Source organism: Mus musculus, chromosome 15 (genome assembly GCF_000001635.26).
Source record: "Mus musculus strain C57BL/6J chromosome 15, GRCm38.p6 C57BL/6J".
Taxonomy (NCBI): Eukaryota; Metazoa; Chordata; class Mammalia; order Rodentia; family Muridae; genus Mus; species Mus musculus.
The window spans coordinates 95,880,716-95,896,960 of NC_000081.6; the positions used below are offsets into that span (position 1 = coordinate 95,880,716).

At 45.2% G+C, this 16,245-nt stretch overlaps 1 protein-coding gene across 7 annotated transcripts in view; it reads left to right on the forward strand.

Annotated features, from left to right (window-relative positions):
• Ano6 (anoctamin 6) overlaps positions 1-16,245 on the forward strand; it is a 184,630-nt gene that overhangs the window by 89,873 nt on the left and 78,512 nt on the right. For all 7 annotated transcript variants that reach the window (NM_001253813.1, NM_175344.4, XM_030248256.1 and 4 more), the window contains one exon: positions 13,698-13,826. In NM_001253813.1, the coding sequence (NP_001240742.1) occupies positions 13,698-13,826 (129 nt within the window). The remainder of the gene's footprint in view (positions 1-13,697; positions 13,827-16,245) is intronic.

The window sequence follows — 16,245 nt, forward strand, 5'->3', positions numbered from 1 at the left end:
GGGCATTGTTAGAGAAACAGACACAATCTGGGCGTTTCTGTAAAAGGTCCCCATAATGACTTTGTCCTCCCAGATGACTGAGAATGCTTCCTTCTGATAACGCATTTCCTCTTCATGCTCCTGCCAGAGGCTTCCAGCCAGTGTTCATTACTAGGGTCCAACAGTTGAAGTTGTCCCAGTGGCTAGCACATTTTCTTCCACCCGCCTTCTCTGGCCCAACCTTTTATCTTTATTGACTGTTCATTATTGTTCCTGCACTCACTCTCCGTGACAATGACATGCCTTCTTTTAGCGGGTTGCTCCTGCCGGGCAGCACAGCAGTTCAGGGTTCATACTGCTTTTGCAGAGCTCTTGGGCTCCTTTCCAGAGCCCATGTCAAGTGGCTCGCACTCCCTCTAACTCCAGCCTCAGGAAAGCCGGTGACCACTTCCGGCCGGCCTCCTAGAACCCTGAACGTACATGTAGAAACCTACACTCAGGTGCACGTGCATTTACATAATAAAGAATAAATCTTTTTTTTTTAAAGTGTTTTTGAAATATACCGAATGGAAGGGCAGAGTACAGTTTAGTGGTAACCTTTATAGCCTTAGCATACTTTCTTTATTTGGGGAACAGGACCTTCCACTTTAGTACTTTATTTATTTATGGAACGGGACCTTCTTCCACTTTAGTTCTATTTTCCTCAAACTGAAGACAACTAACGTGTCTGATACCACATACTAAAACACCAAGGCTCAGTTTCATAGAAATTCATCAAATTTAACCTGGATTCTACTTCAAAGTCAGCTAGAAGCAGTGAATGATAGAGTGTTACAGTGCCCACTAAAGGCAGCTCATAGCTAGGAAAGGCATGAGAGAGAGAGAGACAGAGAGAGAGAAAGAGAGAGACAGAGACAGACAGAGAGACAGATGGAGAGAGGGGAGAGGGGTGGTAGGTATGAACACCCAGGGATGACAAGGTTCAGGAAAGGACACATTTAAGTAGAGAGCACCGATGGGTCTCCCTTACTGACCTTTGTCTGTACCCCAGACTTTAGGCTGATTGTCTCAGCAGAGAACACGGTCTTTTCGCCATGGCGCTAATCCTGAAAGGATAACATGCATACACCAAGGCATGTGACTGATTGTCTGCAATAGAGTTGGGATTTGAGCCTAGATCTCCTGGACCCCAAAGTCCTCATTCTTTTTTCTCCTTTTGGCTTCCTAAGTAACAGTATGCAATATCTTGTTTTAAGATACCAAAAATGCCATATACTGTGAGAAATATTCAGGCATAAAAGCTTAGCCACTTTTAAGAATGTGTGTGTATATGTATATATGAATATGCATATATATGTGTGTATATAAACATACATATTCATGTGTCTGTTTATGTGCACATATGTATATATGTTTATGCATGCATGTGTGTATATATGTATATTCATACATATGTATATATATGCATATGCATACATATATGTGTATATATGCATGTATTATATATATATATATATATATATACACACACACACACACATGAATGCACACATACATATACATACACACACATATATACACAACTCCTAGCCATCTAGCCAATCAGCTGCCTTTAGTGGGTACTGTAATACCTTATCATTGACTGTTTCTAGCTGACTTTGAAGTAGAAGCCAGGTTGAATTTATTGAATTCCTATAAAACTGAGCCTTGGTACATTAGTGTGAGATATCAGACACTCCTCAGCTCTTGTCAACATATACACACATAAACATATATATTTAAATATATACACACATACGTATGCATGTGTATCTTTCTGTGTGGGTGTATGTGCATGTGAAATCAGGTGCCCAGAGAAGCCGGAAGGCATTGGGTCCCCTGGAACAGCATTTACAGATGTTTGTGAGCTGCCTGATGTGGATGCTGCCAACTGACCTGTCATTTGCAAGAGCAGCAAGTGCGTTGAACTCTGGCTGTCTCCCTGGCTCTATTGTGAGCTTGTTCCTTTGGAGCATTTAATTCATAGACCATTTCTAACAACTGAGTGAGGTTTTATGAACTCTCATTTTTATTCTTCCCTGTGATGCATTTTAAATGCTTTCCTGCCATTGTCATAAATGAGTCGTTGGGACTGGGTGTTGTGGATCCCATCCCTGCACAACCAGCAGCACTTCTAAGACGGCCTGAGTCGAAGGGGGAAAGCAGTATCTCTATGAGTCTGACAAATACAGAGATGGATGCTTGCAGCCAACCATTGGACTGAGCACAGGGGTGGGGGGGTGCTCCAATGGAAGAGTTAGGGGAAGGACTGAAGGAGCTGAAGGGGTTTGCAACCCCATAGGAAGAACAACAATATCAACCAACTAGACCCCCCCCCACCCCCCAGAGCTCCCAGGGACTAAACTTTCAACCAAAGAGTACACATGGAGGGATCCATGGCTCCAGCTGCGTATGTAGCAGAGGATGGCCTTGCTGAGTATCAATGGGAGAAGAGGCCCTTGGTCCTGTGAAGGCTCCATGACCCAGTGTAGGGGAATGTGAGGGTGGGGAGGTGGGAGTGGGTGGTAGCGGGTGGGAGAACACCCTCATAGAAGCAGGGAGGGGGATGGGATGGGGATTCCTGGGGATGAAACCAGGAAAGGGGATAACATTTGAAATATAAATAAAGAAATATCCAATTAAAAAAAATCGCCCAATGTATGCTGACCTACATGGCCCTCTGTTTCCTGAGACTCTAGGTTTTCCTTCCTGTTGATTTCAATGAAATTAAAAATATCAGTTTCCACAGTAAAGGTCAATGGCTTGAGAGGAGCGTGGGGCTTAGAAAAACTGAGGGAGAGCACCCCTGCTGAGTACCCTGAGCAGATGAAGAGCACCATAGATATCTTACCACGTCAAGAAAACCCTTAGGTGACTGCCAATCTCATGTCACCAGGGGTGTGACCTTAGGTGACTGCCAATCTCACGTCACCAGGGGTGTGAAAGACTGCAACCTTGAGGGAGTCTGTGGAAGAAGAATTGCACAGGAGGGAAGATCTGAAGACTTGCTGTGTTCCACCATACCCACAGCCGTGCTCTGCTTAGCTCACAGTCGGTCTGGATAGCTGTATCAGGAAGAGCACAGTCAGTCTCTGGATAGCTGTATCAGGAAGCTGGAAGTCTAGATAACTGACTCAGCAAACTGCAGCGTTCATCCTGAGCTGAGGAACCTGTTGGCCAGCGCCTCTTTATTTAGAAACAAAACAGAGACTATTGACTTGGGAGCACTGACTTGAACAATGGAGCAAAGGGGGTGTCTTAGTCAGGGTTTCTATTCCTGCACAGACATCATGACCAAGAAGCAAGTTGGGGAGGAAAGGGTTTATTCGGCTTACACTTCCATACTGCTGTTCATCACCAAAGGATGCAGGACTGGAACTCAAGCAGGTCAGAAAGCAGGAGCTGATGCAGAGGCCATGGAGGGATGTTCTTTACCGGCTTGCGCAGCCTGCTCTCTTATAAAACCCAAGACTACCAGCCCAGAGATGGTCCCACCCACAAGGGGCCTTTCCTCCTTGATCACTAATTGAGAAAATGCCTTACAGTTGGATCTCATGGAGGCATTTCCTCAACTGAAGCTCCCTTCTCTGTGATAACTCCAGCTGTGTCAAGTTGACACAAAACTGGCCAGTACAGGGGGGCAGTTTGCAGGTATGAGTTTGATGAATGGGACCTATGGGGTTTAAGATATAACAAATTAGATATGTTAAAAGTAGTTGAGATATCACTAACTAAGAAGGAAAACACAGGTGGGTGGGGAAAAATATAGAGTTACAAAGTAACATTGAAATTATTGTACTGAAGACCAAGAATCCTACGACTTAGCTTACAGGTAGGGCACCATGAAAATGCACCAAGACACCAGGAACTGGTGAGCATTGTTTGGGTTCCAGCTGATTCTGGAATATAAGGTGGGGAGCTTTTTCTTAAATGTTCAAAAGTGTAATGTAGGGACAACCATCTTGTTTGTGGTGGAAACCCCACAGCATCCTTCTGAATATGGTGTAGACTAAGATTTCAGATGGAGTCAAGGTTTTATGCCAGCGGATGGACAATGAACCCAGACATACTGACCTGGGCGTCTGAGACCTCAGGAGGCCAGCCTCCAGGAGGACAGTCCTTCTCTCTCACAGCTTGGATTGTACCAGTCATCTTCAGCTGGATGCTGCCTCGTATCTAGAGGGCAGTATGTTGGAAACTCCTTGTAGACACACACTCTCTCTCTGTCTCTCTGTCTCTCTCTCTCTGTCTCTCTCTCTCTCTCTCTCTCTCTCACACACACACACACACACACACACACAGCTCTTTTGCTCACACTGCCACTGACAGCTGAAAATAAACAGATACTGGTTTATTCTAGAAAAGGAAATTATACAAGAGCTTCCTCGGGCACTTTCACTTTTCCTTCTCATCGTTTGATGTTTCTTTGCTGTTTTATTTCTTGTTTTGAAGACTAAACTGAGATTCCCCCCACCCAACACCCCAAAGGTGGAAAGCCCATAGGAAAACAGGAAATTAAAAAGAACGAAGTTGTGCTGATGAAATTGGTCACACTGAAGCCCCCAGGGCTTACGAGAAGGCTGTGAGGGTAGCTCCCCGCCCAGCAGGATGGCACCTGACTGGAGTCTCCCATAAGACTCCATTTATTTCCATAGCTAGTTAATTCTCTATGTGTGGTGCTTTGGGTGGGACCCAGGGCGGGGCTAGTAACACTGAGTCATCTCCAGGCCTAATGGATTCCTTTTAAGGAGATTTTATTTCAAAGGTCTGTCTTCATTATGCCTTCCAGTCTAGTTCAGAAAATTTAAGGATATCTAAAATTGTGCAAGAATGCCACTAGACAAAAGAACTGAGCCCTTGTCGTGAGCTGGAGGGAAATGGTAACAGTGATGCTGGCAAACGCACACGCCAGATCAGGAGGCCGTGGCATGTAAGAAGACATTGTAATGATACAGTCCGCTATTTACAGGCGACCACATCTGTGCCTTGTAAGAAATAGCTGAAAATAGCAAGTTCTGCCACTTGGGGGAAAATGTGGAAATAATTTACAGCTAAAAGATAGCATTTTTAAGAACTTGACATCAAATTTAACTTGAAACCAAAACCTCCATCAGCCAAATAAGTAGAAAGTTCTAAATATAGAGAAATGTATGGGTTGGAGCGCGTAACCAATGTTTGGTGGTTGTGAGGGTAGCCTGTAATCTGTGATGAAAAGTCAGCCGGGGCCCTGGTGACCTTCTGAAATGAGTTTAATGTCCAGATGAAAATAACGGGGTCAGCGCCGCGGAACCCAGGGCAGGCTGACGGTGCCTGGAGTTTGTCTCCCTTTTCATTCCAGGATGCACTTGGGACACATGAGCACTTTCCAAGGTCTCTCCCTACACAGTTCCCTGTCTTCCCCATAACCACAGGCTGCTGCCTCTCTAACAGTGTCTTAGCCAAGATTACTCTGTGTCAGGTAGACACCAGTGTCCCCAGTGGTTACGGAACACTACTTCTGCAGATAGCTTGCTGGGGGCCTCCTTCAAGAGTGCACAGGCCCCTCTGCTGGCCCTTCCCTCCTATCCCCACCACGGGGACACCACCTTTGAAGACATACAGGTGCTCTCCCTGACTTAGCAGTCCTCTTGTGGCCATGGGGTTTTCAGACTGAATCATATAAAGGTTCTGTGAGTTTGTTCTGTGCTGTTCTGGTGCCCTCTTGCCCCTTTCCCTGTGTGGTCTCAGATTTCACCACCAAAGCTCAAGAGAATCTATTAAAGAGTCCAGTTAGGTCAAAGGTGGCAATAGATACTACTTAAAAGTGTAGTAATTCCTTTGGGCGGGGCCTGGAATCATGCTAGTGTCCTGTAGTTACGAGGAGCAAAAGAAAAAAAGGAAAAACCCAAAATACACGGTTTGGCTGCGGTAGTGGGAAAGTGGAAGGCTGTAATCTAGGGAGGGTGGCGCCCGGCACACTCACATTCTTACACTGTGCTGGTGGGTGTGTGATTTGCATGATGGCTTAGCGACTCGTGTATCAGAGGCATTTGAACAGGCCGTAGCGCTTAGAAATCTGCTTCCAGAATTTAGCCTAATGAAATAGTAATTGAACATGTGCACATATACATATGTACAAGAAAGCACACTGCAGCAGTGTTTATAGAAGCAGAAAATTGGAAGCAACTTCTGTGTTCATCAGTGGAGGAACTGTTTAGCTAAATTATATTGCAGCTATTAAACATGATGATTCAGAGCTTTATATAAAGCTAGGAGATGTCTCTGATCGATGTTTGTACAACAGTGCGTGCGTGTGGTGCCATTTTAGTTCATGTGGATGGGAGTGGGCTTGGAAGACTACTCTGTAAAAATATTTCAAATCTCAGCTCATTTCTGAGAGCTGGGGTTACATATGACTTTTATTTCTCCTTTATACTCTACCATGTTGCTTGAAGTTATTTTGTATTTTGTAAGGAACATAATTTTTTTTTTCCATTAGGAGAAAAAGAGTCTTTGTAGTTTGGGAGGCGAGGGTGGGAACTCTGGGGTCTTAATACGTGGAGAGGCCCAGCGTGTCAAGTGCTGGTCATGGCCTTGGGAACAGAGAGCCAAGGGGAGACTGATTTCTGCAGAAATCCCTGGGTTTTTCCTGAGTGCATGTTGATTATCACAGAGTCAACACCACATGTTCTTGGAACATCCTGGGGTACACTCTAAAAACAGCCCTCACTCCGGGGCCTATCCTCGGAGAGTGGGTGCCTTTGCTTGTTTCTCTGAAGTCAGCAATGTGGAATGCCTAGTCTGGTCAAAGAGAAGCTCCTGTATGCCGGCTCTGTGTGCCCACAGACTTCTGCTTCCCCTGTGACTAATCTGTTACGTCCTTCTCTTCCCTCCCCTGCTTTCTTCAAATATTTGTCTTTCCCCTCAACCCTCAGCCTCCTCTCCTGTAGCTGCAACCCTGGGACTTTTTTGGCTCCGTATTTGGCTTATGACATTGACTGTGGTCATTTGCATTTTGATCAAAATAAAGGGAGTGAAATTTGTCCTGCTTTGTAGCATGCTTACTATATTGTACAGAGGAAAACACTTCACTTATTTATATCTTGTATCTTTCTAGTTGTTAGGAAATGGACCTATGCCATTGGTAGTATGCAAATGAAGTTAAGTTCAGTGTTTTGAGATCTGAATAAAGGCTTTTGCTTGAGCTGAACTTGGTGTGTGTGTGTGTGTGTGTGTGTGTGTGTGAGAGAGAGAGAGAGAGAGAGAGAGAGAGAGAGAGAGAGAGGTATTTCAGAGTTTCTGCAGAATGGATGGTACTCTATTTTTAATTTAGTTCTGTTATGAACTAAATTATGCCCCTTCCTCCCCCCACATGGTCTCAGAATTAACTACTTTATTTTTCTAGTCATATAAACCACAGAGAGCAGTTCTTGCTACCCTCATATTGCTCTTTAATTATATGAAAATTTTAATATTTTTCACCGTGCAGCTTCTCAGCTATTGTGGGAAAACAAACCTTTCCTACAGCCTGCTTTGTGTGACGTGAATGCAGTTAACCCAGATGAGCTTGGGGCACTCCAGTGTTTCAGGATATCGGGAAATTTCTTCAGATGCAGTCAGTTTCGTCGTCCAAGGCAAGGAAGGGTCAGACGGCCTCATGCATAAGGATGAGTTTGAGCAAAGATTCCAGGAGAGCCACATCTCATCCTGATTGTGAATAAATAATTTACAGTCAGCATTTTGGACGATAATAGATTCTGCTGCAGTGAGGTGGGGTTCCTAGGCAGGATTTTTAAAGACCCATTTTGATGATGTTTGAAGCATGTGAGTCTAGACCAGTGTTGACAGGTTGTTTTGTAGCCGCAGAAATACTGACATCAAGGATCCTGGGAGTGTTTACCAGTTCCACTCTGCCTGCCCTGAGTGACACAGAGTACCTGCACACATGCAGTCCTTCCCTCAGGCCTGTGTCACCCCTACACCCCTGTCCATCCAGGAGACAGACTCCACATGGCCCTACCATTTCCCTCTGGAGTGATGGTAGCATCCTCTTTAAGGGAAACCTCAATGCCACATTTCAACCAGATTGCTGAGGTAGATTTCCGCGCCAAGTTGTTACTAGAAAAGATTCACGTTTGGGACATTGTCTCTCAGGCACTGCCCTGCAGTAACCTGCAGTTACACTTGAGCCAGTGGCGGGGAAGAGGCTCTGCATGGGCTTCCTTAGCAACAGCCAAGAGGACGGACAGGATTTACCTTCTCAAATTCACACTCCTTTGAAGGCACTGGGCAAAATAACTCAACTTTCTTCTTTTACCCTTTGAAAATTCCATACATGACACGAGATATCTTGAGAGTGTCGGTTCTTTCTCTGTCTCACCCTCCTACCCCCACCCCCATATCTCTGTTCTTATTCCCCCAACCCCTGTCTTCTCCCGAGTCCATGTCCTATCTCTCTCCTAGCATCATGAATATTTAACTGACCTGACCTAATGTAGGTAGCCACAGTTGCTATTCAATTCATGTGTCCAATAGCTGTGTCCTGTTCAGAGGACAGCACTTCACAATAGCCTCTGCCTTTTATACCACACTCCTTACCTTCTGTGATGTTGCTTAAGCCTTGGGCAGGGGTGTGGGGTGGTGGTGGTTACATAGATGTCCTATCTATGGCTGAGCAGTTACAGCCTTACTCTCAGCACTTTGAACAGTAATGAGTCTCAACATTGACCACTACCTACCATATATATATACATATATATATATGTGTGTGTGTGTGTATGTATATATATATACACATACATATACATATATACATGCATATATACACATACATATATATACATACATATATACACACATATATACACATACATATATATACACATACATATATACACACATACACACATACATATATATACACACACATATATATAATTTTCCTTATTCTTGAAAGTGCCATAGATGTAAACAATAAAATGTGATCATATCCAATACCCCCTCCCCATTTCTTTCTCCAAGCAACTATCTTAGTTGCTTTTCTCTAGCTTCAAAGAGACAACATGACCAAGACAGCAACTTATTAAAAAAACATTTAATTTGGCACCTATGGTTGTGGATATGGAAGGTTAGAGTACATGATTGCTGTGGCAGAGAGCATAGGAACAGGCAGGCATGAGGCTGGAACAGAGAGAAAGAGAAATATCCAGGAATGGCTAGGGTTATGTGGAGTCTGTCTCCTGGATGGACATGGGGTGTAGGGGTGAGAGGGGCCTGAGGGAAGGACTGCATGTGTGCAGGTGCTCTGTGTCACTCAGGGCAGGCAGAGTGGAACACTCCCTCACTGGTAAACACTCCCAAGGTCCTTGACATCAGTATTTCTGTGACAGCAGGCCTTGCCTCCTAATCCTTCCCAAACAGTTCCACCAACTGTGGACCAAACATTCACATATATCAACCTATAGGAACTATTCTATTCAAACTACCACAGTCCCCCACCCAGCTTCATGGATGTGGGAGCATGCACAGCACCTACAGTGAGAACCAGTGGGGAAAGAGTAATTCTCTCTCCCACAGCGGCTATCAACAGCCAAGCTCTCTGTCTTAAAGGGTGGAGCTTGGAGAATACTTTCCCTATCTATGCTGGAATTTTGGCCAGCTTTTTCGGCAGGTAGTCACTGTTGTTATGAGTTCACGAATCTAATACCCACGTCCAAATATAAATATTTAGAAGGTAGTTCCCTCAAAGACATGAGGTTCTCAACCTTCCTCACATTGCAACTCTTGAATACTGCTCCTCATGTTATGGTGACCCCGCCCCCCTCCACCAACATCCGAAATGGGGAGCCCACAACCCATCAGATGATAATTTTTTTTGGTCTTACTTTGGTGCAATGACAAATGAGAGTGTATGTTGTGGTTTGCACCCTTATCAAAGCTGAATCAGGTTGGGTGGGGTTATAAACAGAGTGCATTATAGACATGCTGTTGTAACTAGAAGTCTGCAAAGCTCTTTCAGGAAGAAGGTGAATCATACAGACTAGAAAGGTTGCTTATTGCCTTGACATTGAAAACTTATCCCCAAGACTTTTGGGGTAAAAGTTTGGGGTCTCTTTGATGAACTTAAGAATTAAATGTCCTCAGTGAGAAAGCTGGTAGCTATATATAAGCTCTTGTCACTAAAATGAGTTTACCTAATAAATCATAAACTTTTTCTGTAAGTATTTCTAAACTTGAGCTGCTAAAAAGGAATGGTTGAGCTTCATACGTGTTGACTGTTAGTTTCTGTGTCATTAGGCTCAGGCAAAAAGAATAAACAATTCAGTAGACAACAACAAGATGATTGGTCTGTCTATGAATTTTCAGTCACTTAAAAAATTATCAATGTTTGTTTGGAGAAACTTAAATTTTTCCTTCTTCTAGAAAAGTAAAACTTTGGGAAAAAAATATTTTTTAGGTTGCCTGTGATTTTTAACGGGCTACTACATGAGTTAGGCCTGTAAGTGAAATTTACACTGAAAAAAATCCAAATTTTTTTTTCCCAGAAAAAAAAAATGTTTCTGTTCTCCTTTTTTTCTTTTTCTCCTTTCTTTCTTTCTTTCTTTCTTTCTTTCTTTCTTTCTTTCTTTCTTTCTTTCTTTCTTTCTTTCTTTCTTTCTCCCTTCCTTCCTTCCTTCCTTTCTTTCTTTCTTTCTTTCTTTCTTTCTTTCTTTCTCTCTTTCTTTCTTAAATTTAAACTTGTTTGTTCCTTACAGTTACCTGGTAGTGTGTCTTCTGCCAAGAGCTGAGAGATCTGGACTTTGCAGCAGTAGGTAGTTAGTTGGCACCCTTTTCCTGGCAGCCATCCTAAGTTCCGTATCACACCTTACCATTTGCTTCACACAGGTAGCTGTTGACAACTGATGGAGTCTTCATACAAACAAAGAGCTTTGGTCTTATATCCCATGCAAGAGGTTTTTGTGCCCACTGGCTGATTTGGGAGGTAGTTGCCACCCTGTCCCACTATGCAGGGGTGGTGCCTGACTAGCCTGGGCCACTGTGTAAGGGTGATGCATGGGCAACGTGGGCCACTATGCAGGGGTGACTCATGGCCAGTGTGTGTCACTGTGCAGGGGTGATGTCTGACCAACATGTGTCACCATGCAGGGGTGAAGCATGGCCAGTGTGTGTCACTGTGCAGGGGTGATGTCTGACCAACATGTGTCACCATGCAGGGGTGAAGCATGGCCAGTGTGTGTCACTGTGCAGGGGTGATGTCTGACCAACATGTGTCACCATGCAGGGGTGAAGCAAGGCCAGTGTGTGTCACTGTGCAGGGGTGATGTCTGACCAACATGTGTCACCATGCAGGGATGACTCATGGCCAGTGTGTGTCACTGTGCAGGGGTGATGTCTGACCAACATGTGTCACCATGCAGGGATGACTCATGGCCAGTGTGTGTCACTGTGCAGGGGTGATGTCTGACCAACATGTGTCACCATGCAGGGGTGAAGCATGGCCAGTGTGTGTCACTGTGGAGGGGTGATGATGCATGGTCACTTGCCCTGTGGTGCTGTACACTCCAGGCCTGGTTCTCTAGCACCTCAGTGAGCTGCTGGCTCCACCGAAGTCTCTGGAGAGCAGGTTGTCTTGTGCACTTCTCAGATGTCTATAATAACCAGGCTTTCCTGTCATATGCTATCAATTTCCTATTCTGAGAAATCACTCCCGGTTTTCCCTTTCTCAGGCCCTTTCCTCCCAGAAGCTGCCGTGTGCATCACCCGTCATTTACCTGGGGTAAAACCCCCATCAAAGGGAAGATTTGGAGGCACCTGAAAAGCCTGTGGTTGAAATGAAAACCACAGAGTTTAGCATTTCCATATAACTTTATTCTTCAGGCTCATTAGTTTAAATAACTGAAATGGGAAATGAAAAAATAAAAAAGGCAGTAATGAGCCAGAGCCAGAGCCCAGAGCCCAGAGCCCAGAGCCCAGAGCCCAGAGCCCAGAGCCCAGAGCCCAGAGCCCAGAGCCCAGAGCCCAGAGCCCAGAGCCCAGAGCCCAGAGCCCAGAGCCCAAAGCCAGGAATGTGTGTTGCTTCCCTGGACATTCTGTGCCCCGGACAAGAACAATCCCTAAGCAGAACCATCCTGTTCATGACAGCCCTTAGTGCGAGGGTTCTCAACCTATGGGTCGTGACCCCTTGTGAGTTAAAATGACCTCTTTATAGGCATCACCTAAGACTACCAGAAAATGTGACATTTATATTACAATTCATAAGAGTAGCAAAATAACAGGCTATGAAGCAGCAGTGAAGTAACTTTACCGTTTGGAGGTCACCACAACTTGAGGAACCTTACTCATGTGTCACAGCTTTAGGATGGCTGAGGACCGCTGCCTTGGAGGGAGGTGGGGCTGGAGGTGGCTACACTTGGCGGTGCTGCCTCTGCGGGTTGGGTAGCCTGTCAGCGACAGTGAGAAGCCTCCATGCACCCTGCTTAGGAGAGAGGAAATGAAGGACGCGCAAGCGGGTTTTATGAGTTGCAAAGATTACATCTTCTCAGAAGTGTGGAGAAAAGGAGGTGCTGGGATGGTTTCTGTGCTAATTGATGCTGAACGCAGTCGAGAATTAATCACAGTTAATGAACATAGTGTGCTGGTCGTTCCATCAAATGATTGCCAGGCACAATTCCCTATTTGTTTTTAATGGGAGAAATCTCAAAACCATCACTTACCAGTTAAAAAGCAGCCTGGTTCTTAAACAACGAAGTTGACATAAGCATTTTTTTTTTATAGGCTGTGAGGATATCGACTCTTCTCACAGCTGATTAAACCAACTATGTCTGTGTGTTGAGGATCTGAGGGATAGCGGTTGCTTTAATTACATATGTGTTAAATTATACGTACAAATATAATTTAATTCTATTAAGCCCATCTTTTGCTGTAACATCTTATTTGTTGCCATAGTCATTCTCCTGTGTACCCTTCTTTTTGAGAGAGAGCATCCCATTGTAGCCCAGGCTGGCCTGTGGGTCCTCCTGCTTCAGGTAGTGTTGGAATCACAGTAGCTTGTACCACCGTATGCAGCTCACAATACAATCTTTTAAGCTATTAATTAAAGACTCAGTTTATTACCATAGAAATTTACAATGTCTAAGGTTTTCTTCTCCTGCGTCAGGGCCACCGCTTGTGGGCTTGTAGGCAAACACCAATGACTAATGTGACTTTGTGTACATGGTAGCTCCTTTTCTCACCTGTTTAAAGTGATACCGTGGGTGAAGTAATGATGTCCAGAGAGATGTCATGAAAACCAATCAGAAGCTAGGAGATAAGACAGACAGGTGATGAGGCCCCCACCGGTAGTATTAAGTCTCATAGTTTTCTTCTTGCTAACCAATTCAGTCCCTCATCCAGGAAGTTCTCATTACTGAGTTTCTTTCCAGCTCTGACTCCCCTCTGTTATCCAGGCAGGTAGAATCTGGGATGATTGGATCCTGCACGTAATACTGCCTGTTCCCAAGCATTCTAGGCTACTGCCATTCACAGACATCCCCCAACCAAGAACAGACACACTGTAGAGATTAGGTAACTCGGTATGACTGTATCTCTCTCCCCCTCAGAGAGCTCATCTGTGAGCCAGTGAGAGTCAAGAGGTACATACCTGCCAGTCATTACCTTTCCAATAATTCACCTTACCGCTGTTTTCCCTCTTCTACACACAGGAAGAATTTAACGGGAAGCCCGACTCCCTCTTTTTCACCGATGGCCAGAGGCGAATCGACTTCATCCTCGTGTATGAAGATGAGAGCAAAAAGGAGAACAATAAGAAAGGGACAAATGAGAAACAGAAGGTAGGACTTGCATTCCATTTAATTTCTCTTTTTATTCCCTTTAGGATTGTAAAGTGAACAGCGTGCTGGTTTTAGGTAAGCAGGCAGGTGATAATGATGTGGAGTACCGTGAACCAGACATCCCTCCGATGTTCTCTCAGCCTCAGATCCTTCAAGGCATGGTAGCAGGAAATTTCGTTGATTTGAAACAGAAGCTTGCTCGGGGCCCTTCCCCAGTCAGTTTCATACGGAAGGGACTTTGCTGGGTTGTGCAGAGCAGATTTGCATGAAGGCACACCAGGCAGGCAGGTGGCCTTTACCTGGCCTGGAGAGGAGGCTGATGACTAAGGACAAGTGTAGGACCTCCTAGTGTTCCCTGTGCGCTCGGATCACTCACTTCTGCTGCCAGGGGTGTGGGCTCTTCCTTCATGGCTTTTCTTTTCTCTCATTTCACTCTTAGCACACACACGAGCTGGGCTCAGTCATCACACCGTTTGTGCATGAGAGTTTGTGGTAGAGAAGCCAGATAATCACCCACGACCGTGGGTGCTTCGTCTATTCAGGGCAGAGAGACACGCTCAGCCTCTCGGCTTGAATCCAGACCCCACTTCCGACCCTCGGGCCTCCTCTCACCTTCTTTTCCTCTTTTGCACCTACAGGCAGCTATGCTGCTTCCTACCTTTCCGTTGCTCCTGCCTCTTGCAGAAACAAAACCATTCTTTTAATTCATTTATTCATTTACATCCCAGCCGTTGCCCACTCCTGGTTCCACCTCCCACAGTTCCTCATCCCATTCCTCCTCCCCCTTGCCTTCCCACTCCCTGGAGCCTCAAATTTCTCAAGGGTTATGATACCTTCTCCCCACTGAGGTCAGACCAGGCAGTCCTCTGCTCTATATGTGGCTGGGGCCTTGGACCAGCCCTGTATGCTGCCCGGTTGGTGGCTCAGTCTCTGGGGTCTGGTTAAGTTGAGACTGCTGGTCTTCCTATGGGGTTGCTCTCCCCTTCAGCTTCTTCAATCTTCTCCCTAATTGAACCACAGGGGTCTCTGACTTCAGTCCAATAGTTAGGTGTAAGTATATATGCATCTGTCTCAGTCAGCTGCCTTGTTGGGCCTCTCAGAGGACAGCCTTGCCAGGCTCCTGTCTGTAAGCCCAACATAGCATCAGTAACAGTGTCAGGCCTTGGAGCCTCTCCTTGAGATGGATCCCAAGTTGGGGCTGTCACTGGACTCCATTTTTTATCCCTACACTTCTTTTATACAGGGACAAGTTTGGGTCAGAAACTTTGACTGTGGGTTGGTAACCCCATCCCTCCACATGAGGCCCTGTTTATTCTTACTTTGAGAAATTAAAAAGCAAGCCAGGGTTAGCACAGACATCCGGAACCTCTTTATTGCGACACAAGCTGCACTGAACTTACGGAGGGCAAAAGGATGTATTCATGGATCTTTACATAAATGCTGGAACTCACTGCACCGCTACCCTCCCCATCCCGTGTGTGCCAATTGGGGGGGAGGGGCTGGCGAGATGGCTCAGCGGGTAAGAGCACTGACTGCTCTTCCAAAGGTCCTGAGTTCAAGAGCTGACGCCCTCTTCTGGTGTGTCTGAAGACAGCAACAGTGTACTTACATATATAATAAATAAATAAATCTTAAAAAAGAGAGAGAGAGAGAGAGAGAGAGAAACTCTCTTAAAAAAAAAAAAAAAAAGAACCGTGTGTGCCATGGCATGCACACAGCTTTCAGGGTCCTTGTCTATGCAGTATTCACAGACTATACCCATCTTTAACCTTTTAAGTTCTCCTTATTCATTGGAAGCAAGTGGAAAAACTTTTTTTTTTTTTTTGTAAAATGAAACAAATAACTGTTTCATTCATGTGTTCAAACTTTTGAGGGTTAAGTTTGAAGTCTGTCCAGAATAAGGCCAGGATTTAGAAACTGACATTCAGATTCCAATTTAGCCACTGTCCTAGCTGGAGTAGTTTCAGTTATATGGAACAATTCTCCCAGGTAATTGGCTTCACCCAAAAGAAAGGGTCAGGGGAGGGGGGATGCATTTATCAGTTACACCAAAGTAGAAAGTGGCGGTTCTCCTTCAGCACATAGCTTAGGGTTGAGGCTGTGCGGCATGTGGTCATTTGGGAACCTAGGCTGAAACAGAGGCTCTGATGTATTCATTAGGCAGTTCCAGAATCAACCGGGGCATCAACACAAGGAGCAGAGACGATGACAGAGTGAGTGAAGGAGCTCCTGGGGCGTCACTGCTGGGACCCGGCAGTGACTGCAGCCACTGTGCTCAGTGGTGTCCAGCAGAGCTCAGCACTGGCAGGAGTGGGGTTGTGTCTCAGGCAAATCTCCCTGCCATTCTGTAACCTTTCCCCCCACACCTACACGCACATTTAGACTTCTTAGCGTTTACATTACATCTTACAAATAGGTT